This window comes from Oryzias latipes, chromosome 1 (genome assembly GCF_053564925.1).
Source record: "Oryzias latipes strain Hd-rR chromosome 1, Olatipes_Hd-rR_3.1".
NCBI lineage: Eukaryota > Metazoa > Chordata > Actinopteri > Beloniformes > Adrianichthyidae > Oryzias > Oryzias latipes.
Window position 1 is genome coordinate 15403907 of NC_136237.1, and position 27261 is coordinate 15431167.

A 27261-nucleotide genomic window follows, 5' to 3' on the forward strand; every position below is an offset into this window, starting at 1 on the left:
CGGGAAAGACATCATGACCGCCCAGTCAACCATCGCAAAACTTTAAATAATCACCCGGTATCGATCACCCCCGCTCAAACACAGTCCACAATAGATCCGGTTCCTTGCCCCAACCCTCTGGAAGAACCTATGCAGGTGGGGCACTCTAAATTCTCCGCTGAGGAACGACAGAAACGTCGCATGGAGGGTTCATGCTTTTACTGCGGCGTTCAGGGTCATTTAGTTTCTCAGTGTAAACGGCGTTTAAACTCCCAGACCCCCCGTTGAGTGACAGGCCACGGGGGGAGTATGTTTCAGCTCGGACTCCTACTACTTTTCTTTATTTACCTGTCAAAATCTGCACTAAAACTGACATTCACAGTACCAAGGCTCTCATAGATTCAGGAGCTGAACAGAGCCTCATTGATTCAGATCTCGTCACTAGTCTTTGTCTACCCACAGAACCTCTCGAACACCCTGTAGAAGCTTCTGGTTTAGGGGGTCAACCCCTTTCACGCATTACTCATCGAACTAAACCCGTCCAAATTCTAATCTCTGGAAATCATCGTGAAAACATTCAGTTCTTCATCACTCGCTCTAAACACACCCCCATCATCCTGGGGTATTCCTGGCTAAAGCTCCACAATCCTCAATTTAACTGGTGTCTTGGTCATATTACCAATTGGAGTCCTTACTGCCTGGCCAACTGTCTTGCCTCTGCCATTCCCTCCACTTCTCGTCCGTCCTCTGAACCCTCATCTAACTTAAATCTGGACAACATCCCTGCCTGTTACCATGACCTCCATGAGGTCTTTAGCAAAACCAAGGCCTGTGCTCTGCCACCTCATCGTCCGTACGACTGTGAAATCAATTTACAACCTGGTTCCACCCTCCCCAAGGGTAGGCTGTTCAATCTTTCCAGACCTGAAAGACTCGCTATGGAAAGCTACGTTCAGGAGGCGCTTTCTCTGGGACATATACGACCCTCATCATCACCCGTCGGCGCAGGATTTTTCTTCGTAGAAAAGAAAGACAAGACTCTACGCCCCTGCGTCGACTACAGAGAACTCAACCAAATCACGATCAAGGATAAGTACGCTCTACCTCTGTTTCCATCCCAGGAACTAGATTTGGCGGCGCCGTCGGTCCAGGAACATCTCCAGCGTTGTCAACGCGTCTGGCGCCAGACCACAGAAGCTCTCCTCCGCACCAAGGAGAGTAACTGTCGCATCGCCAATCGCCACAGGGTGGTGGGTCCCGAGTACCAGCCTGGGCAGAAGGTTTGGATCTCCGCCCGCAATATTCCTATTCAAGCTCACTCCCGCAAGTTGGCTCCCCGGTTCATTGGACCTTATACCATTGAGAAAGTCATCAATCCTACCTGTGTCCGTCTACGCCTCCCTCGAGCTCTCAAGGTACACCCCTCATTTCACATCTCGCAGATTAAACCCGTTCAGGACAGTCCTCTGTGCCCGCCGTCCGCTTCCCCACCACCCGCCCGGGTCATCGACGGCGCCCCCGCCTATACTGTGAGCCGGATTCTGGACATCCGTCGTCGGGGTCGCGGGCACCAGTTCCTGGTTGACTGAGAGGGTTACGGTCCTGAGGAGCGGTCTTGGATCTCGCGCTCTCTCATCCTGGACCCGTCCCTCATCGAGGATTTCTTCCGGCTCCATCCTGATCGCCGTCCTGGACCGCCTGGAGGCGGTCGTTGAGGGGGGGATACTGTCACGGTGCCTCTGTCAGGTTCCTCCCCCCTCCCCTCTCTGCTTGGCCTAATTCTCCGCAGCTGCCGCCACTCATCTCATCAGTCTGCCTGACCTTCATAAGGAGCTCCAGGACCATCATTCAACGCGAGTTCGTTGCCCCTAATGGTGCATGTTCAAGCCTCAAGTGAAATCTTGTTTAAACTAGCCTCGGCCCCTCGTCTCATGTTTTCTGTCCTGTTCCAGGAATACTCACATCCACGAGTGAGCGGTCAAGCGGACGAGTCAAGCAAACTCCCAACCACACTCACCGTCTGCAGTGGAACGCTGTTGGAATTTCCCGGCTCCTCTCAAGTCACGGTCTGGTTCCTCAAGCGGTGCCTCCTGCCCTCGTCCGGTCTCGGATTCACGCTCTCCCTCCAGCCACGTCGCCTCCCTGCCATACCAAGACTCCGTCACCAGCCGTATCAATAAACCCTATTCTTACCATAACTCACCTCCTGTCATCCTTCTGGGTTCCAGCATCTGGGTCTGCCTAAGCTTAGCCTGCCATGACAGGTAGAACTTGCACAATCGGTGGCTGACTAAATACTTATTTGCCCCACTGTAGATGCTTCTTTTTTACAGGATTTCTTAGGATGGCATAAGGACCGCAGTCCTTGGGATCACTAAAAGTTGGTCAGATAGATCTTTCCTTTATTGGCTGACCCATCACTTCAGTTGTTTAATGTTTATTTGCAGAGGTTGTTCAAGCACAGGGGCATTCAAGGGATTTTGATTAGTTCCTGGAGACACAATTTTGGTAGAGGAAGTGTTGTGCAACTTTCGTCTTACTGGGTGATTGTGAAAAAGTTTTTGTAATTGTTTCTTTGGCTGAAGACAGAAAGTCCGCCTGATGTGGTTTGTACTTGGCCTCTTAGCTGAATGGAAGTCATGGCCATTTCTTACCATCTTAAGTCACTTTTGACTCTTTTTTTAAACTTTGGTTAATTGTTTTTCTAATGTTCCTCCTTTCAAAGATTGAACCAATGAACTGCATCCAGCATGTCCAAATGTATTAACCCTTTACACAACTACATGTTTTAGGAAATGTGAAACCTTCTGAATCTAGAAAGTTAAGTTGGTCTCTAATAATAATAAAACAAAAAATTTAAAGAAGGAAAATAATCTAACTTCTCACCAGACAACTTACTAGAGTTGTGCTTCTCACTTTCATCAAAGTCGGAGGAGGAGTGGTCATCATCGGAATAGGAGCGATTGGCATCACCCTGGCAGTAAAAATGAAGAGACAGTTGAAACAGGTTTCACAGCAAGCAAAGGTTTGAAAAAAGAGAAGCCAGCATGACAAGGGTTTTTTTTTATTTCAACAAACAAGTTATTTTAGGAGTAAATATCAACATTGTTGAGCATCACGCTGTGTGAGTTTTACTAAAAACCACAGAACTGAAAATAGCGGATGTTTATATCTAACTCTGTCAATAAAACAAGACCTATAAAACTTGAACAATGCATATTTTTAAAAGCTTAAGGTATAATATCAGTGACAGTACTGTATTTTCCGCACCATAGGTTGCACCAGATTAGAAGGCACACAGTCAATGAATGTTCTATTTTCAAACTTATGTCATATACAAGACGCACCAAAATATATGGCGCATTAAGGGACACAAAAGAGTCATATATGTGCATTAGTCAGTCAGGCTTCATACACTGACCAAAAATATAAACGCAACACTTTTGGTATTGCTCCCATTTTTATGGTATGAACTCAAAGATGTGAAACATTTTCCACAAACACAAAATAACCAGTTCTCTGAAATATTGTTCACAAATCTGTGATAGTGAGCACTTCTCCTTTGCCAAGACAATCCATCCCACCTCACAGGTGTGCCATTTCAAGATGCTGATTAGACAGACATGATTATTGCACAGGTGTGCCTTAGACTGGCCACAAGAAAAGGCCGATCTGAAATCTTCAGTTTTGTTTTGTTGAGGGGGTCAGGGGACTCAGACAACCAGTCAGTATCTGGTGTGACCACCATTTGCCTAATGAAGTGCGACACATCTCCTTCGCATGGAGTTGATCAGGTTGTCTATTGTGGCCTGTGGAATGTTGCTCCACTCTTCTTCAATGGCTGTGCAAAGTTGCTGGATATTGGCAGGAACTGGAACACGTTGTTGTATACGCGGATCCAGAGCATCCCAAACATGCTCAATGGGGGACATGTCCGGTGAGTATGCTGGCCATGCAAGAACTGGGATGTTCTCAGCTTCCAAGAATTGTGTACAGATCCTTGCAACATGGGGCCGTGCATTATCATGCTGCAACATGAGGTGATGTTGTTGAATATACGGCACAACAATGGGCCCCAGGATCTCGTCACAGTATCTCTGTGCATTCAAAATGACATAAATGAAATGCACCTGTGTTCTTCGCACATAACAGATGCCTGCCCATACCATAACCACACCACCACGGGCTACTCGATCCACAACATTAACATCAAAAAACTGCTCACCCACACGACGCCACACCCGCTGTCTGCCATCTGCCCTGAACATTGTAAACCAAAATTCATCCGTGAAGAGAACACCTCTCCAACGTCCCAGACGCCATCGCATGTGAGCATTTGCCCAGTCAAGTCGGTTACGACGACGAACTGAAGTGAGGTCGAGACCTCGATGAGGACGATGAGCATGCAGATGAGCTTCCCTGAGACGGTTTCTGACAGTTTTTGCAGAAATTCTGTGGTTATGCAAACCGATTGTTTCAGCAGCTGACTGAGTAGCTGGTCTCAGACGATCTTGGAGGTGGACATGCTGGATGTGGAGGTCTTGGGCTGGTGTGGTTACACGTGGTCTGCGGTTGTGATGCCGGTTGGATGTGCTGCCAAATTCTCGGAAACGCCTTTGGAGACGGCTCATGGTGGAGAAATGGACATTCAATTCCCCAGCAACAGCTCTGGTGGACATTCCTGCAATCAGCATGCCAATTGCACGCTCTCTCAAAACTTGCGACATCTGTGGCATTGTGCTGTGTGATACAACTGAAGATTTCAGAGTGGCCTTTTCTTGTGGCCAGTCTAAGACACACCTGTGCAATAATCATGTCTGTCTAATCAGCATCTTGATATGGCACACCTGTGAGGTGGGATGGATTGTCTTGGCAAAGGAGAAGTGCTCACTATCACAGATTTAGACAGATTTGTGAACAATATTTCAGAGAACTGGTTATTTTGTGTATGTGTAAAATGTTTCACATCTTTAAGTTCATACCATAAAAATGGGAGCCATAACAAACGTGTTGCGTTTATATTTTTGGTCAGTGTAAATAGCATTCACAGTAATTTTACTTCTTGTTTGTAACACATTACTGTTATCCCTGCTAGTATATTCACAAAACCTGGAACTCCCAACTTTGTTTGAGGAATGTAAAACAAAACAGACTGCTACCACTAGAACAAACATAACTGGAAATATACTAACTCCCAACCTCTCAAACAGTCTGACACCCCTATACACATTAGCCACATTAGTGGCGTTAGCTACGTTCGTTTACTCACAACACCTCTAACGGCCAACTCTGTCTGCAACACTTAAACAAAAAAATAGTTTTCTGTGGTGGGGGTCAGGTGCATGGGAGGGTGGTTGCTGCTGGATCTTTGTCTGACGGTGAGACTCTTGCTGTGCTGTCTGCCCCTAGCTCTGGGGTGCCTGGCCTCCTGCCTTTGCTGGAGCATTCAGTGTGGTCAAGGCACGCTCTAAGAGGCACACATTCATTCAAATAACCTGCTTATTCACCTTTGCACAAATATAGGCATAGGTATTGTCCCCCCACTCTGACATCCCACTATGTTTCTTTCTCTCCTCTTTTGTTTCATTTTTCCGTCCGGTCCAATAAGAAATGCATACAAATATAGTTTTCATAAAATAAAGCTTAGCCGCAAATACAAAAGGGGTTTATAACATACACTCTGTCTGTCTGAAGATCCATAAACCCCAATTGTAACAATAAATCTGTCCAGTACAAGAGGCAGTCAGCTCTGATCTGCTTGCTCAGCTGTTGGACAGGAAAAGTTAGAAGAAAGAAAAAAAACTGATCGATAATACTAAAAGAAATGTTACTGTGACTACACTAACTCCCAACCTTGTTACTAATATGTAAAAAACACTGTCCTACACCATTACATGGTAGCTGCGTTAGCCTATTCACAATAACACCCAACCAAACATTTAGACGGAGCGCCACGTACCCTTTAAAATCGCTTCAACATCAGTAAGCACAACCAGAATTATTACATATAAAGTGCTCTGGATTATAAGGCGCAATAAAAAAATTAGGGATTTTATGGCACTTTGGAACAATTAAGAGCATTCATGTACATAAAATCCATCCATGTACACAAAGTCATGAATATCGCAGGGCATTTCCTTAGAAACAATCTTTACATTGTAAAGTAAAAACTTTAGCTTCTCAGTATTCCAGGCTGTGTAAACACTATTAGTATTTTCCTTACTATATGTGTCACATGCAGCCATATCAGATAGAGTGTGTTTAAAAATCCATAAAGGCGTAAGAGCCAGGGACAGGGGGAACCAAACGGGGGAAGAAAATGAGATTCATAGGTAAAAACATGAATAGTTTGGGTTTTGTTTGGCATTTCAAAAAAGATTCATCAAAAGCTTTGAGATATTTCAATGTTGCTCTCCATCTTTGTCTTAACCTCCACCCTTAAACATCATCACTATGATTTCATATATCAAAAATATTTGATCCATTCATCTACTGTATCCACCTATTATTGAACCACATAACCCTTTTCCAATGACATAATTGCGATTCAGTTTCATGGCAGCAGCTGCCCTGCTACTTTTTATTGTCTGATTTCCTTCACCTGTGCCTGCTCCTATTAATCTCTGCATCTGCCCTTCACTCTCTGCCGGATCGTTGCACTGAAAGCATTCAGTCAACTCACCTGCGCAGTTGTCTCTGCCAGCTTGTCTACCTGTCTGCTCGCCACTCAGCCTGGCTTCCGGCTAACCTGCTCAGCCCATTCCCCAGCCTCTGCTTTCAGCTTCATGCTGCTAAGGCCATGGTCTGCTCCTGTCTCCCTGCCACATCATTTTGCCCCAACTCTCGTAAGTCCCACCCAACTCTGCAATTTTTGGAACTGTTGGAACTGCGGGGGAAAACAACTCACAGCTGCAGTGGGTGAGAACAGGTAGAGATGAAAAGCAGGTAGAGAGGCAGGGAAGGGGCTTAGACTCACCGCTTATGATTCCAGAACAAACTAACAGCCGCTTCCTAATAAATAAATAGTTTTCATCCATAAAATTAATGAACTTCATTGGGTTTACTGGATTTGATGAAAAGTTAAAGGGGAAAAAAAAGAAATCGAGTCTGCATCAAAGTAAATTTGTTACCATCACCCCACTCATCTTAACTCTGGGTGTGTGACAGTCGGAAAAGTCTATTCAAGGCTGTGCTGTGGAAAACAGACAAAAGATCAGCGGAAGCATCAGCGTCCAGTTTAGAAAGGAGAGGAAGAAGAAAACTCCAAGGTGTCCAAAATTGAAACTTGCTAGGGTCCAAACACGACAGAATTTACGGTTTGAGAAGTAAAATTTAGAGCAACATTTGCCAAATGGCTAATGAAGGTTTGCACTTAATTAGACTAGTCTTGTTAGTTAGTTTATTTGTGGATTTTATCTAAGCCTCTCCGTCATTCTCATACAGTTCAGTGTCTTGCCAAGGAAACTTGGCAAGTGTCTCAAGGACACTTCGACACATGGAATGGAACCTGCAATTTTCTTATTAGGCGTCAACCGCCCTACCGCTGCACCAGAGCCGAGAAAAAATTAGATTTTGTTTCAGCCAGGGCGTTTAACTAGCCAGGACCCCCTCTGAAGACCGTACATGTTGACTGAAGTTGAATGAGCAGTGAATATCGAGTGAAAACTTTAAAACCAGTGAAATGATGCCATTCAATGGAAAAAGCAGATTTTCCAATGAATGCTGTGGCTCCCTGCGTTTTCATCTTTGTGGGAAACTGATCAAAATGGCTCTTTGAGTGGTAAAGGTTGTCGACCCCTGATATAAACATTACTTCAGAATCTCACTAGCTAGCTTAAAACTTTAGCATAACTTCATTTTTTTAGTACAATCAGGTAGATGAGGGACATTTTACATAAGAATCAATCACGGATAGAAGCATGAAATTTGGCACAAATGTAGTCAAATGAGTGCTCTTTCATTTAAGAACAAGACCCACATTGGATCTTGCTTGGTACCTCCATTATTCAAGATGACCTCCGAATATGGCTGCTAAAAAAAAAACACATTTTGCTAATAAAATCAAAAATATTACCCTTTAGGGCATGGTAATGTCCAATAAATAAAAAAAAAAAGTCCACAATGCTCACTGAAAAGACTTGAAACGTTCAAATGTAACAAAACATTAAAATTTATTGAAAAATAAATAATCAAAATCAGCCATTACTTTTGAGTTGTTGATTAACAGAATTATTTAAAAAAACAAACTAATGAAATAGGGCTGGACAAAAACGATGGTACCTCCATAAAAGACTGAGAACTATTTGCCCAGGGGGTCATGATGAACTCAGGTATGTCCTTTAATTGACATCACAGCTGTTTTCAAACCCATAATCAGTCGGTCTGCCTAGACAAATAGTCACGTTGCTGTTTGGTGAAAAGGTGTGTACCACACTGAACATGAAAAACAGAAAGCGAAGGAGAGAACTGTCCCAGGACATACACACACACACATATACATACAAATACATTCGTATTTTAAGACTGCATTACTGTTTAACCCTTGCGCTATCCTATGGGGTCAAGGTGGCCATTGACTGGTTCTCCCCACCATAACAAAGGTGGATAAAGGTGGAGTGGATTTCATGTGGACACCAGTGAAGATCACAAATCATTGAAGAAAAGAGTTCAGCGCACTTACTTGTGGTGTCTAGATGACCTCACTCCCTCACTTATCATGTTCACTTTAATCATACTTTTTAAAGTTTCAGGCAGAACAGTTGGAGATTGAGATATAGGGCTGTCCAGATTACGTACTTGTGTTTTAAGACTCAGAAATAGTTAATCCCGTAAATCATTTTTAACTGTGAGAGTCAACGAGCCACACTACGCACTGACCTGCCATTAATAATGATAATAATGGCCTAGATTTATCTGCGTTTTTCTTGGTTCCTCAAAGCACTTACATTGTGCCCATTATTCATTCAATCCCCATTCATACTTGGTGATGGTGATAATAATATTGTTAATTGATACTTTACTGAACCTAAAATGGGGAAATTCTTCTCCGCATGTTGACCAATCCCCTGGGGGAGCAGTGAGCTGCAGCCTAGCTGCGCTCGGGAGGCAGTAGCGTTAAGGGCCTTGCCTAAGGGCCCGTACTGGGTGATGTTCATTGCTCGCCATTGATATGGTAATTGACCTCCCTCCGGGAATCAAACCCTGTATTCCTGCATTGTAGCCTCTCACCTTACCCAGCTGCCCAGCTTGCGGCTGGGTAAGGTGAGAGGCTACAATGCATGATGTAGCCACAGCTGTCCTGGGGCAGACGGACAGGCCCCTCTGACCATCACCAGGACATTCATACACCAGTGGAGCTGCAGTGTAAATGACTGGAGGGAGTGGGGATCAACCCCTTCGATCATTGGAGGACTCGCTCTACCGCCTGAGCCACTGCCGCAAAGACATACACACACAAACATGCAATTGAAGCCATATTATTTCCCATAACACACTCCTCTCCTTACAGTACAACAGCAAGTATTGCACTTGTGTTTATTTAAAGTGTCCAAATGCAGCTTAACCAAAGTTAACAGAGTAAACCTTGGAGGTCCGGTACCCCCTCCACACACACACACACACACACACACACACACACACACACACACACACACACACACACACACACACACACACACACACACACACACACACACACACACACACACACACACACACACACACACACACACACACACTGTCCCACTATCTAATTCTTTGCCTCTCTCTGACACACACAACTACTCAGTGACGTGCAGTGAGGTTGATGGCTAGTGAGGCACCGACTCCTCTGAAGTCAGATTTATGATTGTAAAAACTTAATATTTCACAATTCATCCAACAGTATTAAACTGGAAATTCTTTGTATCTCAACATTGTCAATGACCCTCACACCAACAAATACACAAACATTTGGACAGAGCATCCTTCTGATGTTTAAGTAATTCATATTCACAATAAACACAATGAATACAATACATTTCAGATTTGTGAGGAATAAATTTAATTTTGATCTTCAGCAAAAATGTGTTACTATTCCAACTTCTTTTTTATTTAAAAACTAATAATTGATATTTGCATGAAAAACTATTAATTGATGGAATATTAAAATATTGCTATGTTTCCAGAGCAGCATCAAAACACCCACTCTGCTACCGTAATTTCCGGACTATAAGCCAGACTATAATTTCCGGACTATAAGCCGCTACTTTTGTCCTGCGCTTACAGCCCTGCGGCTTATTCAGTGACGCGGCTAATTTATGGATTTATTTGGCGGCCGCCTCGAACGTTCTTTCAGTCTCGGAGCGGAGGCTGAACTCGTAATCCAACTTCGAGCAGAGAGCCAATTAGTTTTCCACACACCTATAAGCAGCCAAACAGCATGGAGTTGACCTCAGGTCTAGACGCTTCAGTCATGGTTCAACAAAAAGTAACACGCATGCCCAGCCGCATCCCAGAATCCTTTGGTGCCATTAGACCCAACGTGCACGTGATCGCCACTACAATATGACGCAGCTTTCAAGTTAAAAGCAATCGTTAAAAGCAACGTGAAAAAATCCACCATCACCAACGGGTTTTGGTGATGAGATTTGGAAAAGCCGGTCAGCTGCGTGACGGAGAGAACAGCGCATGCTCAGGAGTGAATTTACCTCTGAGTCAGAGTGACACTAGCCCATCTATTTAGCAGCTCTGTAATATACGAGATGATCTTTTAAAAATGCTTTTATCATTGTTATGTTATGGTTATTATGAAGCGCCTGTTCACTCATCATTTTATTTTTAATCTGTGTGGTCAGTGCTTTTTTGTGGCAGAACGAAGGCGGAAGAACGGTTAGGTGAAGGCTAACATGCGCTAACAACATTTAGCCTTTTATGAACATGAATCGATGTGGGAAATGCCGCAATCTGCAGCTTGGCTGCACGTAAATACGTGAGAATAACATCAGCCTTTATTTTGTTGGGACACGACTGGAAACACAAATCCACGTGATCGTTTGAACAGTTTCTAAGGACTTAGCGGCATTTTGCTTTGAAAAGCTCACACCGCCCCAAAGCTGCTGTGTGTGCTGGAGACATGTTTTCCTGAATTCGGCTGCTCGTTTACATAAAGCTGCGGGACACATGGCAGTCTGGAGGCTCCCACACGTAAAAAATAAAATCCTATCTGTCGATCATACACAAAACGTATTGAGTACGATTGCTCTGCACGGACACAATTCACTCCGTTCACCAGCAGCCGCGCAAATGGACCGGGTGCAGTGGGGACGAAGCGCTCCTCCCTGGAGTCGCCCTCACGAGGGGTGTCGGTGAAGATAGGAAGGGGGAGACAAGTAGCCTCCGGGGCGAGGGCAGAGCGCAGAGGCGTCCGCGGAGCAACAGTGTGTCACTGTTATGGAAGGAAACTTCTGGCGCACACGCTGCGCAGAGGCGCGCGTATCGCGCTGAGGCGCGCGCTTTTCAGTCGCCGCTGCTTTATTTTACTGGTACGTTTTTTTAATCAGCCCTGTTAGTACCATATTGCTGCCGCGACACAAGCAGAAGGAGAGGAGACGTACTCTCCCGTTCTCCCCTCCTACCACTGCTGCTCTTTGCTCATTCTTTAACACGTTCAACAGTGTGGCGACCCGGGGGTTAGCCCCGCCTTAAGCCCCTAAGACTCATGGGAAATGGGGAATCATGGGTGTAAATTTCCTCATCATAACTGAGGGATGCAATGTTAATTATATGGTTACTGTTTGTAATTTTATGTATGATACCTCAAATGTCAATAAGTAAAAAAAAAAAAAAAAAAAAAAAACATAACTGAGGAACTTGTGAACAGAAGTGAGGTGCATGCTGTTTGGCAGATGTGGGTGTATTCAAACATATGAGCTGACGCAAAGCTGACTCCTCCCACAGTGAGATCAAAAGCTGTCTCATGTTTGAGAGTCAGGATAGCCATTGTCAGGCTGATCGTGTCGGTCTAAAGTATGCGGCTTGTACACTGGTGCAGCTTATTTATGTAAAAAGTAAACTAATTGCTTAAAATTGGGTGGGTGCGGCTTGTAATCAGGTGCGCTCTGTAACCCGGAAATTAGGGTAAATAAGTTTCATTATTATTTGTTTTTATTACCTTCTGATGGATTTGAGTTTGGTTAGAGGGAGGAAAAAAAAACTAAATATGAAATGAGGCAAAGAGCCACGGTACCTGTAAATGAACAGCTGGGTTAAATTTTTCTCAAGCACGTCAGGTTCACTTTCGTCATTGTCAGAGTCCTTCTCGTTGCCGTGCGGCATCTCATGAATGATGCCGGCTTTTCTGCACTTCAACAGCAGTGCAAGCAGACACGTCAGCCCAAGCTTAAGTTCTACAGTACATTCACAAAGTGTGGCACAACTCGCCCGGCACTGCCTCCCAGTAGAGGAGCGGAGGATGGATAGCTTTTCATTGTAATCTGCTGGAAGTTGCAGCGCGACTGTAGTTCTCGCCTGGATGGAAAGATTACAAAAGCACCAAGACGGACCTCCTTGAAAATGTTCAATTTTCATTTCCTCTGCAAGCGTTACTGCTCTCAGTCAAGTCTGTCTCAGCATCACAAGGCTCAGGCTATGTTACGTTTGCTGAAAACATTAAAAAATGTTCTGATGCTGGTGAAGTTCCAGTAAAGAAGGATCTATAACTTTTGGATGATGGGCAAGGTATTGCAGAGACTCTGAGGTCTAAGGAAGGCTTATGGCACACGTTTTGTTTCAACAAGTTCAGCAATTTAAAACTTGAAAGCGTTTGTAACCCCTTGTGCTGTCCTAGGCACTTTGACATTGGGAGTTGGGTCATCTAGACTAGACAGTGCGCTGAAACTTCTTTCTTCAATGATTTGTGAACCTCACTGGTGTCCATGGATTACAAGAAATCTTTCCACCTTTATCCACCTTTGTCATGGTAGGGATAACACGTCAATGCAAGGGTGGGGTCATCTAAGATAGCACAAGGGTTAAAAGAAAGAGCTCTGAAAGTGCAGACAGCCCTGTGAAACCTCGTACTAAAGTCACCTCAAGTACTAGTAGTGGCAATTGCTTCTTCTGCGAAACTGGGGATGGTACAATGCACCAGGCACAGAGAATGGAAGTCCATGAAAATGTTGAATGGTGTGCAACAGAAATAAATGACATCAAGCTTCTTGCTAAACTTGCTGGTACAAACCTGCATGCACTTGATGCAGTGTACCACTACACTTGTTTAGTTAGCTTATACAACAAAGCACGTTCCCAAAAGAGAAAGAGTAGCACTTTTTGAAAATGACCAGAGCTGGGCTGAAAGTATTGCTTTGGTTCTTTCATGCTTTCAGTGGCTCAGACAACACGTCTTCATTTGCAGGCCGGGGCAAGAAGACTGCATTTGATGCTTGGGAAGTGGACCACTCTCCCTGAAGCATCCAAAGCATGTCAAGAGCTGTTGAATTGTGGTTGCAAGAAAGCTTATAGAAGCTTGTGGAAGTGCAGCAGAGCAAATTTGAGCTGCACTTCTCTGTGCTATTGTGGTGGTTCATGTCACCAGCCAGAGGCAGGGGTCCTCTCGATCTCTTTAATCATCTGATGAATGGGATGCATTGAGGTTATTATGTCATATTTAACATGTCACTCGTGTGCTTTATAACTTTGTTAAGGTTTTTCATTATGCTAATATTGACATCTAAATGTGATTTTTATTAGCAAATGTACAGAATGTACATGTTTATATTAAGAATGTACATGTTTTTATTGGACATTACCATGCCCTAAAGGGTAATATTTTTATGGGTTTGAAAACAGCTGTGATGTCAATTAAAGGACATACCTGAGTTCATCATGACCCCCTGGGCAAATAGTTCTCAGTCTTTTATGGAGGTACCATCATTTTTGTCCAGCCCTATTTCATTAGTATGTTTTTTAAATAATTCTGTTAATCAACAACTCAAAAGTAATGGCTGATTTTGATTATTTAATTATTTAATAAATTTTAATGTTTTGTTACATTTGAACGTTTCAAGTCATTTCAGTGAGCATTGTGGACTTTTTTTATATTTATTGGACATTACCATGCCCTAAAGGGTAATATTTTTGATTTTATTAGCAAAATGTGTTTTTTGGCAGCCGTATCTGGAGGCCATCTTAAATAATGGAAGTACCGAGCAAGATCCAAGGTGGGTCTTGCTCTTATATGAAAGAGCACTCATTTGACTACATTTGTGCCAAATTTCATGCTTCTATCCAGAAGTGAACGATTGCTTCACCTTTCTGTCTGACTAGTAATTAGGGTCCATTTTTGGTGGACAACTTTAATGCCGTCAAAAAAGGTAAAAAAAAAAAAAAGAAAATCTCTTAATTATCCCTACTTCAATGAAAAATGTCAGTGTGGCCGAGAAAGATCAGCTTTACAAGTTCTTTTTAGTTTAAACTGATGACATTTTTTTTTAGAGTAAATGGCAACAATGGTTGATGTAAAGAACAAAAACACTCAAGCGTTAGAATAAAAATCAACTCAAAACAATTGAAACTCTCTCAAGCCAGAAGATGTCTTCCCTAAAGATAGTCACGGAAAATTATCTAATCAAGTCAAAGGAAGGGATGAATATGAGTCCTGTAATTACTCTCAGATTGTCAAAATGCTGCCAGAAAATGCTCCATCAATGTCCCCATAATGTTCTCCAGGTGTAACTTGAGAAGGAAGGAATAAAGTGTGAGCAACAGATTTAGCTGACCAAAAAACTGCATCATCCAAGGCTTTTGCAGTCGTTGCATGGAAATGACAGAAGCTCATCCAGGAGATGGTGGTCACCCTTAAATTAATTGCAATGGATTTCCTTGCTCACACCGACAGTTTTGCAAAACAGTGTTTCCAAAAAGATTCAACACTTATTTCTATTGAGGAAAAACAAAAACAAAAGATAAATTAAAACAATATCTAAAAAACATAGTTTGCATACTTAACAAAAATAATTTCATCCTACTTAACTGTTTAATTGGTGGGAAGATTGTCATTTTTAGTTTAAGAACAAAATGATTCCTCAATCAGAAGCCCTTACAACTCTCTTTAGGTAGGTTCAATATTCTGTATTTGAACTTTAACGGGCCTTTATTATTTTTTTATTATAACATTTTTTTATACTGTCATCAGTTTATTTATTTAATATTTTTTGGGGGGGTAGCTTTCTAGTTTTGTATAGGCTATAAATTTAGTTCTAACTTTAATTTACGACCTTGACTTCTGCATCAATTTAGCTTCATATTGAACATATGGAAAGTAAAGTCAAAGAAAGTAAAGTAATAAGTAAATGGAATCTATATCCAGGAATAAATGCTGCACACAGCAAACTCAGGGTTCCTACATGTCTTTTCAAGTTGAATCTAAGAATTTTTAAGACTTACTCAAGACCATGCATGGGAAAAATTAAAGCCCATTTCTCTGCCTAATTCCCAGCCCTGAGGACCAAGAAAAAATTAAAGCTTTGAATTTCAGAACAATACTAGTCAGTAACTCAAAGCATTCAGATGCAAAGACATTTTTGGTTTGGACACAGAGATGCTCAAAGACCTTTGTTTATCACTGACACGCCCCATTAGCAAAATCATTAATCTGTCCCTCTTACAAAATGTGTTCCTCAACCACCTCAACACCACACTCTCTTCTCTCCATCCTATTCAGTTTGGCTTTAAAGCCAATTATTCCACGAAGGCCACTACCTGCTTCTTCACTGAACATATCAGGATTTAGTTGGACTAGGGGGTGGGGGTGGGTGGGGGTTGTTGATGCCGTTTTCCCTGATCTAAAGAAGGCTTTTGACACTGTTAATTACGAAATCTTACCATCCAAATTATGCAATTTGAACCTTTCTTCTGATGCACTGCAATGCATTGACTCTTACCTCACTGGTCCCTCCCAACATATCAAAGTCCAGTCAGTATAAATCTGCAGCTCTCAGTCTGCCAACTGGTCTTCCTCAAGGATCAATTTTGGGACCTTTGTAATTTTCACTATACATTAATGACCATCCATTTAGTTGTCCTGATGTTTCTGTGCAGATGCATGCTGATGACATTGTAGTCTATGTTCATGGCAGTAATTCCACTCAGGTGGCTGAGGAGCTCACCAATACCATGGTTATCATCGCAGCTTGGTTGAAGTCCTCTTGCTTGCAGTTAAACACATCTAAAACAGTTGCAATGTTTTTCACCAAGTCCAGTAATATTTTTACTGCTGAACCACATGTTTTTGTTTCTGGAGAAAGGCTGCGGATCGTGTCAGAACACAAATATTTCGGTGTTACAATGGATTCAAAGCTACCTGTATCACGCATCAAAAGTGTCTGCAATAGAATCAAATTCAACCTCAGTAATTTCAGACACATACACCATCAGATATCCACACAGTCAGCAAAAATATACATGTACTCCATGATTTTCTCACAAATCACTTACTTTTTAACTGTCTGGTCACAAATACATCTTTAAAACCTCTGCGAACATTATACAAACAAAATGTTAAAACTTTGGATTAGAAACCCAACATTGATCCCCATTGTCCAATATTACAAAAACATGGTTTACTGAGTTGAGAAAACATGATCACATTTTCAAATCTCTGTCTCATGTACAAAATCATTCGTAGTTTATCGTCCCCTCCTCTTCACCAGTTTGTTAACATCCAGATAGCAAGTCACAACAGAACTCGGAGTGCAATCAGAAGAGACTGATTCATTCCCTTTAGAAAAAGTGTTTTTGGTCAGATTGCTTTTTTCTTTTAGAGCTGCTACTGAGTGGAACCTCACTCCCATAACTAATAAAAAAATCAAAAAACATATAATTAATTTAAGACACAGTAAAAGAAATGGCTCATTGACAATCAGAGTTGTCAACACTAAGTAAACATCTTCTCATAGATCCTCGCTACCATCTTGTTCTTTATGTTTGAATATGTTTATATATTTGTCTGATTTTGGCTTGTTTTATCGCCAATTACTTTTAGGTCAACTGCTAATTTTACTGAATGTATGGTTTAATATATGTACCGGTATATAATGTTATGTAAATTTTAACATCTACCTAGGGACTGCAGATGAAAAATTGCCCTTTGACTAACTCTGGCATATTGACAGGAATGTTTATTAAAATGTGCTGTCCCTGTATTGAATAAATAAATAAATCTAAAAAAACAAAACAAAAAACAGAGTAATGTAATGAATTATGATTAAAATTTCAGTAATTAAATTACAATTACAGAAACCCTCAGCACTTCATTACTCATATTTTGGTGCAGTGACACCATAGGTGACTAATCAAACAAATCTGTGTAAACATTTGGGTCTGACATTATCTCTTGGTTAAATGAAACAAAATGAATACTAATAAAAAATACAGAGTTACGTATGTGCACTGACGTAGAGTTAGATAGAACCAGATCGCAGGGGAATTGCTAATGTGTTGGTAGTAACTGACCATTTCACGAGATACGCACAGGCATTTCCTACTAAGAACCAAAAGGCATCAACAGTTGCTAAAGTGTTGTTGGATGAATATTTTCTGCATTATGGTCTTCCAGTCAGGATACATTCAGATCAGGGCAGAGATTCGGAAAGTAGACTGATAAAAGAGCTTCTTTCTATACTTCCCCCTATCATCCTCAAGGCGATGCTCAACCTGAGCGTTTTAACAGAACTCTTTTGTCTATGTTGGGTACACTAGAGGTAGAAAAGAAACACAACTGGAGTCAGCAGATTATTAAATTGGTACATGCGTACAACTGTACTAAGAATGAAGCTACAGGAGACTCTCCTTATTATTTGATGTTTGGGGGAGAAGCACGACTTCCTGTTGACATTTGCTTCATGACAAATCCTGACAGAGATGATGAGCTGTTAAAACTCTCCACAGAGATCACCTTCTGCCGATTGGTTATCTTGTGAGAATGCCAGAGTTTCAAGTAGACGTTGGAAAACTCTCACGCCGTCCAGTAACAAGGCTGGAACAAGCCAGGACACGTAAAAGACGTCTTCCATTGCTTTCAGAACAAGTATTTGATTGTTCCTTTTCAGAGTCTGACTTGGAGGAACCATGTAAATTGTCAGTCTTTTGATATTGATGAAGTGAAAAAACAGCTTTTAACTCATCATTCTCAGCAGGAAACATGTCTAGTTTCAGACCATGACAACTCTGATTTGTCCGAGTGAACAGAGTGATGAACATGTCACAGAGCAGTCATCTGAGGATGAACCTCAACGCTCTGCAAGTGAGGCAGAAACCAACAGAACCGATTCAAATGTTGAACCAGAATGTCCGCCATCTAATGGGTGGTGTTGGGGTTCCCCTGGTTGATGAAACATAATCCGGTCATTGACTGGGCCGCTAGTAGCATCATAAGTTGGAGTAACCATTGCCATGAGACCTGTTTGCGTTCAGCTCGACATCCAGGGCCCGGCCCCGCAGTCCCAGTTGGGCAGCCGCCCTTACCAGACCTCTCTGCGGTGCCACCGGAGTACCATGACTTAGGGGAGGTCTTTTCGAAGTCTCAGGCTCTCTCTCTGCCACCCCACAGACCTTATGACTGTTCAATTGACTTGCAGCCTGGAGCTCCATTACCTAAGAGCCACCTGTAAAATCTGTCTAGGTAGGATTGGAAGCTATGGAACAGTACATAGCTGATTCACTGAGGGCCGGCCCTCATTAGACCCTCCTCGTCTCCCTTGGGGTCTGGCTTCTTTTTCATGGGGAAGAAGGATGGTTCCTTACGGCCGTGTATAGACTATCGGGGTTTGAACACCATCATCGTAAAGAACCGGTATCTTCTTCCCCTAATGAACACTGCGTTTGAGTCATTGCAGAAAGCCGGAATCTTCACCAAGGTGGACCTGCAGAACGCTTATCATTTGGTGCGCATCAAGGCTGGGGACGAGTGGAAGACGGCATTCAGCACGCCGCTCGGACATTACGAGTACTTGGTCATGCCTTTTGGTCATGCCTAATGCCCCTGCGGTATTTCAGGGGTTAATCAATGACGTACTCAGGGACTTCATCCAGCGTTTTGTTTTCGTGTACTTAGACGATATTCTTATTTTTTCCAGGGATCCCAGCGAACATAGGCGGCATGTTCGTCTGGTCCTCCAGCGGTTGTTGGAGAACAGATTATTTGTCAAGGCGGAGAAATGTGTGTTTCATTCTCATTGTGTTTCCTTTTGGGGTTTGTTATCGCGGGGGGGGGGGGGTTGTGGCCCGATCCGGCCAAGGTGAGCGCAGTGGTTAATTGGTCCACCCCCACCAACCGTAGACAACTACAGCGGTTTCTGGGGTTTGCCAATGTTCTGCTGCGTTTCATCCGTAACTACTGCTCTATCGCCGCGCCCCTCACTGGTCTGACCTCCAGCTCCATGCCCTTTTGTTGGACGGAGGTGGCTGACTCCGCATTTAAGAAGCTCAAGCTGTTGTTCACCACTGCTCCAGTCTTGGTTCAACCTGATCCCTCCAACCAGTTTGTGGTAGAAGTTGATGCTTCTGATATTGGGGTGGGAGCGGTGCTGTCTCAACGGTCGGGTGAAGGTAACAAGCTTCATCCCTGCACTTTTTCTTTCTAGAAGGCTTACACCGGCCGAGGCCAGGTATGACGTGGGAGATAAGGAACTCCTGGCTATAAAACTAGCTCTGGTGGAATGGAGGCACTGGTTGGAGGGGGCGGTTCAGCCGTTTGTGGTTTGGACTGACCACAAGAACCTGTCATATATCCGGACCGCAAAATGGCTGAACCCCAGACAGGCAAGGTGGTCATTATTCTTTAATCGTTTCGATTTTGTCGTCTCGTACCGCCCTGGCTCCAAGAACACCAAGCCTGACGCCCTCTCTCGGCAACACAGTTTCGGTCATGGGGGACCAGACACCTACGACGGTAATTCCCGTGTCTCGTGTCCTGGGTGCCCTCATCTGGAGGCTGGAGAAGGACATCAGAGAGGCCCAGAAGCCAGACCCGGTAGGGGGTCCGCCCAACAGACTATTTGTTCGTGGGACCTGTAGGAGTAAGGTTCTTCAGTGGGCCCATGCGACACGTCTGACCTGCTACCCCGGTGTCCGCAGGACTATCACCTTCCTGCGGCGGCGGTTCTGGTGGCCCAGTCTGGCATGGGACGCTCAGGAGTTTGTCGCTGCCTGTACTGTCTGTGCCCAGAACAAGGTTAGCAACCAACCGTCTGCTGGGTTCCTACATCATCTGCCAGTCCCGAGTTGTCCTTGGTCCACATCGCTTTAGATTTCGTAACCGGCATGCCCCTCTCCGCCGGCAAGACCGTGATCTTGACCGTGGTGTTCCGGTTTTCCAAGGCCGCTCACTTCGTGGCCCTCAAGAAGCTGCCTTCTGCCGCTGAGACGGCTCAGCTGGTCATAGGACACGCATTCAGGCTGCACGGGATACCGGTGGACCTAGTTTCGGATCCGGGATCACAATTCGTCTCCCAGGTGTGGAAGGCTTTCTGTACAGCTTTCCGTGCTTAAGCTAGTCTCTCCTCAGGGTTCCATCCCCAGTCCAACAGGCAGGCCGAGAGGACTAACCAGGACCTGCAAGCAGCCCTCCGATGCATCTGCTCTCGCAACCAGAACACCTGGAGCTCCATGCTACCCTTGGTTGAGTACGCCCACAACGCCATGACCTCCTCTGCTTCAGGTATGTCCCCATTCGAGTGTTCTCTGGGCTACCAACCCCCGTTGTTTCCCGAGCAGGAGGGTGAGGCAGCGGTTATGTCCGTTGTAGATGCCTCTGGACGGAGGCACGGGCCGCACTTCTACGCTCGTCCACTGGCAACAAGAGACTGGCTGACCGGCATCGCCGTCCGGCTCCCACCTATGTGCCGGGTCAGTCGGTCCTGCTCTCTACGACCAACATCAAGCTGCGGACGTTGTCTAGGAAGCTCTCCCCCAGGTTCATTGGCCCCTTTGTGGTGGAGAGGGTGATCAACCCTGTTGCTGTCAGGCTACGGCTGCCTCGGACGATGCACGTCGACCCGGTCTTCCACGTTTCCCAACCAAAGCCTCATGTCACGAGTCCCCTTCACCCATCTTCCTCGCCACCCCCGCCGCCTCGCATCATTGACGGACAACCTGCGTGGACGTGCAGCGCATGATGGACGTCAGACGGCGGGGACGGGGTTTTCAGTATCTGGTAGATTGGCGGGGTTATCGGCCTGAGGAGCGGTCCTGGGAACCTTCCTCCAGGATCCTGGATAAGGACATGATCTTGGAGTACCATCGGCGGAACCCGCACCTGCCGGGCGGTGCGCACAGAGGCGCCCCTTGAGGGGGGTTTCAGGGGCCAGGGCGGTTTAGTTTGTTTCGCCTTCTATTTGATTGTGGAGTTTCCGGTTTCTTTGGGCCTTTATTTTGGTTACTTCTGGTTCCTCCTGTTTGTGTTGCCACCACCTTTACTTTCTGTAGATTAACTGCACCTTTTCACGCACCTGTTGTTCATCTTTGCTGTGTATTTAAGTTCTTCCTATCCAGTGCCTGTCACGGGATCGTTTTGCTTTCCTTGTGCTAGGAGTCTCTACTTCGTGATTAAAAGAAACCTTCGATTCAACTTACCTCTGTGTTCCTGCTTTTGCATCCACGCATCTAGCCTGATACAGTGAAGTTATTTCTGTTAAGTTAAACTGCAGGGGGCGTAAAACAACTAAAGCACGTAATTATTGATAGAAAATTCGTAACTCCCCAGGAACTACAAAACAAACATGGAATAAATAACTTCTTGGAATATCAGCAACTTAAATCAATTATTACTAAAAAGTTTAAATACAAAGACATTGATTTGATGAATAAAACTCTCTCCAAAATATACAAACTTTTATGTAAATTAGATAATAATATTTCACTTCCGACAACGAAATGGGATGCAGATTTGATTATCAGCAGAGATGAAAGCTTCTGGTCAGAACTTTGTCTAAACACCTTTAAACTGACAAAAAGTCCAAATTTGCAGCTAATCCATTTCAAAACTCTACACAGCATTTACTACACTAGACAGACGATGTTCAAGATGGGTCTCAGTAACGCAGACATTTGTGAGCACTGTGATAGTAATCTACCCGACAGTTACATGCATGCACTGTGGTTCTGCATGCCTGTCATGGCTCTCTGGCAGCAGGTATGTGCCGATCTATCAGTCTGGCTTAAGGTTTCAATCACGGCTTCACCGTCACTTTGTGTGCTTGGTGACATGAGTGCCATCGATATAGAAGGAGGATTAGTATCTATCATTTTCATAACTCTTTGTATTGCTAAAAAGACTATTTTACTAAATTGGAAAAACAAGAAAAATATAAATATAAGTCAACACAGAAATCTGCTGCTTGATCATATAAGCTTGGAAAAAATGTCAGCCCAAATTTCATGTAGCTTTGAAAGAATTCAGTCTCTCTGGTCTCTCATAGCTAAATCCATGACTTAGGGGGTGGGGGGGCCTGGGCGTCGCTGCTCCTTGCCTTACTGCCGTGGTTCGGGGTGGGGGTCAGGGCCTCCGGTGCAGGGTGGGGGGCGATGGGGGCTTCGTTGCCTTCGCATTTGGGCACATTTGATTTTCCCTAAACACAGACATTGGGCATGGTGCCACGCATACTCAATGTGTTTGTGTAGGATCAAGATTTTAAAATGTAAGACTTTTTAAATGTTTTTTAATGCCTTATTTCCATATGTTCAAATTCAAGGCTTTTTAGGACCCCGTGGGAATCCTGAACTACATATTGTGCAAATAACCGTGAAAAACTGGCATGCACATCCAATTATGATTAGAACATATCTCTTTACTTTTTCTACCAATTCTCTTTAAAATCAGCTAAGCTCAAGGACCTGATTTATTATAGCAGCAAAGGTCTCTGCCAAAGGTTAGGGTCCCCATTTCAAGCTACACAGACAGACGGATGTCAGCTGGAAACTGGAGAGGACATCATGCAGAGCATGCAAGAATAGAGTGATGGGGACTAGTCAAACATTGCAAGAAGAAAAATTACATCATGTTGTTCACAACAGTTTTATCATACTTATAAATTATATAGTTATTTAGTTATTACTTTGTAATAATTACATAGACAAGCTAAGAGGACAATTCTGCATTAAAAACCGAGCAGTCATGCTGCTTATTTCCATGTATAAACAAATTGAGCCAAAACATTAATATTGTCTCAAAGTCTCTTATTCATACATTTGATAAGAGTAATTAACTGAACGAAAGAAACTGTCTTACCTCTGCTTGAAATCCTTCAACCAAGATGGCCACCAAAAGGTTGAATAGCACATAGTTTCCAAAGGTCATGAGTGCCACAAAATAAAGAGCTGCCAGTGGTGAGGTGGCTGCCATACCATTGTACAAAACCACATTCCAGTCCTCCTGAGTCAGAATCTTCAAAAGAAAGACACCCGGAGATAAGGAAGACAATTAATAACACAATGTGGACTAACTCTGCATTAAATTGCACTACAATGGCACAGCTTTATGTAGTTTAATTATTTATTCCAATACGTTGGGTAGATTCTGATGCGACTTTGTATTATTTTGTGGATCATTCTTGCTTTGATTGCTTGAAATAAACCGTTTCAAATCAAATCAAAATTCTTACAGCTGCATAATGAAAAGATCTGTTTTTCTTAATGAAAACAATATATTTACTTTTGGTGTTTTCTGACTGGAAACAATTCGTTTGTCCAGGGACTAACGAGCGAGATTGACTATTACTTAAGTACCCACTGTAATATATAATGGTATATAATGAAAATCTTAAAATAAAAATAACCTGAGTATTTCTTTATTCAAATTGCTGTGAATCAGGAGCAGAAAAAAAATGCTGTTTGAACAAGATTAAAATATTGTGAGCTCTTGGTTTAAATTGTGGAACTTATTTGATATTTAGATTATTTTATGTTCTCTTTTTATTCATTTGTTATTTTTTATTTACTTTTACTGATTTATTTATGTCTATTAATGTTAATTTATTTACTTATATGGTTATTTATACTTTTGTTTATTTAATTCCTGTCATATTTAAGTTTTTACTCTAGTGTTTTCCTCAGAGGGATCCTCCACATCAGTGATTGAGCCTTCTGGGTGAACGGGATCACTGCATTGGTATCTCCTCTTTGCTTAGATCTGGGGGTCCTGTGGTGGTGTAATCTGTGAATTTAGAGCTCTGTGAACCCACCTCAGTACAAGGCTAAACTTCTACTCTGCATCATGTTAGTGAATCATTATATGCGTTACTATGGTGTGCATATCTTCGTTTGTGTGTGTGTTTGTGTGTGTGTGTGTGTGTGTGGGGGGGGGGGTTATAGGGGTTTTATACATATTTTTTGTGTGTGTCTTGTTTTTGGTTTTTAAAATTTGATTATTTTTTATATAAAGTGGGGGAAAAAATGTTAGTCAGTCACCAACTGTACGAGTTCCCCTACTTAAAATGATGAGGCAAAATGAGAAAAAAATCCAGAAAACCACATTGTCTGATTTTTAAAGAATTTATTTGTAAAATATGGGGGAAAATAAGTATTTGATAAGTATCGTCACAAACTATTGCTGGTATTTTGGCCCATTCCTCAATGCAGATCTCCTCTAGAGCAGTAATGGTGCAGAAAGTATGCTGCTGGGCAACACAGACTTTCAACTCCCTCCAAAGATTTTCTGTGGGGTTGAGATCTAAAGAATGGCAAGGCCACTTCAGGACGTTGAAATGCTTTCTATGAACCCACTTCTTTGGGAGTTCTTTTGGCCTGCTTTGAGTTTTCACTCAAAATCTGATGATACATGGCCCCATTCATTCATTCATTCATTCATTCATTCATTCATTCATTCATTCATTCATTCATTCATTCATTCATTCATTCATTCATTCCTTTACACGGATCAGTTGTCCCAGTCCCTTTGCTAAAACACAGCACCAAAGCATGATGTTTCCACCCCCATGCTTTACAGTAAGTATGATGTTTTTTGGATGCAACTCTGCATTCCTTTTCCTCCAAACACCAAGAGTAGTGTTCTTAGGATATTCTCCCAATCCTCTTCTGGATGATCCAACTGCTCTCTAGGAAACTTTGAATGGGCCTGCACATGTACTGGCTTTAGCAGGGGGACACGCAGGGGGAACACGCACTTCAGGATTTGAGTCCCTGGTGGCGTAGTGTTTTACTGAAGGTAGCCTTTGTTATTTTGGCTCCTGCTTCCTGCAGGTCATTTGCTAAGTCCCCCCGTGTGGTTCTGGAATTTTTGCTTACCATTCTTGTGATCATTTTGACCCCAAGGGGTGAGATCTTGTTGGGACATTTTCAGTGTCTTCCTAATAATTGCTCCCACAGTTGATGTCTTCACACCAAGCCGCTTACCAAATACAGATTTAGTTTAGACTATGGCATACAGAACAATACATGTGCTTTGATTTAGGCTAAAAACGGCATAATCATATTTAAAATACCACTGGAAATGCTTTTACGATAGATCAAATGATTACTGGAGTGGGTCTTTAAAAATAAAACTCATGCGCACAGACAGATCATCAGGTGAGACATGATTACTACCTGAAAAACAGTGACAATGGCCCACAACAGTGAGTCAAAGTTTTTCCTGTCTGACATCGTGTCCCCAGTCTCTGTCTTCAGACTGAATTTACAGCCAAAGATGTGCATCCCAAGGATACTGCAACACAAACACATGCAGTAAAATACATATTATCATTTTTGCTGTTAAGATTGCTAATACCCTGGCATAGCTTTTGATAGAAATATGACTGACAATAACAAAGCCCTAATAAGTTGTGTAAGAAAATATTTGCATAACTGTAATGTTTACAATGGACCATAAAAGTCAACAGGTGACAGAAAATTATTTTTTTTTTCCAATGACGAATTTGTAATTTATTCCATTTATAATAGTTATAATCCATTTTGTTTAAATTCCATCCAAGTTAAACCAAAGTGTTATACCTTCCTTCTTAAAGAGCCTATACCATGCAAAATCAATTTTTAAAAGTGCATTATAATGTTAATTTATCACAAAAAGAAGCTGTAGCGCACTATTTTGATTCTTTTACGCATTTGAGAGTATTCCTCCAAAAACCAAGGGTCTGAGCACCAGACCCTCCCAACCCACGAAACCGAACAGGTTCTCAAAAGCTGATGAAGACAAGTGAGAACAGCACCCTTCAGGAAGAATCTGCACTGCTACCACCACCCCCAGGCTAACACAAACACACTTTCTCAGTAGCTAGTGGTGTTTGGCAAAACGCTTTCCTTTTACATGCACCTTTTCGTGGGCGAAATGCAGACACGCTGCCGAAGGCGGCTCTAGGTTGACGTCATAAAATGGGCGGCATCCACACGGAGCAAGAGCTGGTGCCTCAGAAATTGAGTTGTCTTACTTGTGGGTTAGAAAAGAGCTTGGGAAACAAACTAATATTTCTAGGAAACAAACTTAATATTTAATTAAAAACTCATTATTTTTCAGTGCCAAAGGTAATATATTATCATATAAATGGATATTGTTGGCTATATTTGGCTTAAGAAAAGCATTTTAGCCTATAGACCCTTAAAAATGCCCAAAAAAGGCTAAAAACAACAGCAGATTGCTTTAGTTGTTTAGTTAAGTTGTTTCTTTTAATATTTTTTTAATGACTACAACTCATGAAACAAAACTGCACAAATTGGATTAAAAGTTAAACTGAGAGTTGATAACATTGACTGAAAACCTTTCATCTTGCATAAACATCTTCCAAATGTGTTCTTTTAATCTGTAAATTATAAGAATTTTAAATAATTGACTATGTAACTATGTCACATTATAGAGGATTAAAAGTTTTATCCTACCTAAAGATGAAGATGAAGAGCATTAGCAGCATGCAGAATGTAGCCACGTTGTCCATGGTCTTCATCAGTACCACCAGCTGTCTCCTGAGAGCTGGCATAAACCTGACCAGCTTCAGCACCCTGAGCAGTCGGAAGGTCCTCAACACAGACAAACCTCCGTCTGACTGACTAACAAGCTCACAAACACTGAAGCCAGACGCACAAACATATGGACAGACACACAATGCAGTATTATTTTAATACGGGCAAGAAAAAAAATGCATTTTCAGCACTATACGGCAGATTTAAGAAGCTTATGAAGCCAAAAAACAACAGGCCAGGAACCTGTTAGTGCAAAACTTTTTTTTAACCTAGTTGTGATGTTGCAAATTTTGAGAAATGCAAAATGCCAGCCTCAGTATTTCCAAATGAAAAGCAAAA

The 27261-nt window shown here is 42.7% G+C and overlaps 2 protein-coding genes and 1 long non-coding RNA gene across 6 annotated transcripts in view; 1 reads left to right on the forward strand and 2 right to left on the reverse strand.

The window, feature by feature from the left end:
• Positions 1 to 27261, reverse strand: part of cacna1ib (calcium voltage-gated channel subunit alpha1 Ib) — a 439141-nt gene that overhangs the window by 223116 nt on the left and 188764 nt on the right. For 3 of the 4 annotated variants that reach the window (XM_078943263.1, XM_078943351.1, XM_078943410.1), the window contains 4 exons: positions 26842 to 27027; positions 25558 to 25675; positions 23243 to 23398; positions 2866 to 2953 (listed from right to left, as the gene is read on the reverse strand). In XM_078943263.1, coding sequence (XP_078799389.1) covers positions 2866 to 2953; positions 23243 to 23398; positions 25558 to 25675; positions 26842 to 27027 — 548 coding nt within the window. The remainder of the gene's footprint in view (positions 1 to 2865; positions 2954 to 23242; positions 23399 to 25557; positions 25676 to 26841; positions 27028 to 27261) is intronic. The other variant, XM_023954667.2, reaches the window with a different exon arrangement.
• LOC105356831 (uncharacterized) lies at positions 918 to 2177 on the forward strand. The gene is made up of 2 exons (XM_023959076.2): positions 918 to 1853; positions 1932 to 2177. Exon 1 carries the CDS (start codon positions 918 to 920, stop codon positions 1566 to 1568), a length of 651 nt encoding a protein of 216 aa, XP_023814844.1. The 3' UTR covers positions 1569 to 1853; positions 1932 to 2177.
• LOC110017426 (uncharacterized) lies at positions 1996 to 2243 on the reverse strand. The gene is made up of 2 exons (XR_002292829.2): positions 2183 to 2243; positions 1996 to 2121 (listed from the first exon to the last, which is right to left on the reverse strand). It is a non-coding gene; the product is annotated as an uncharacterized LOC110017426 (long non-coding RNA).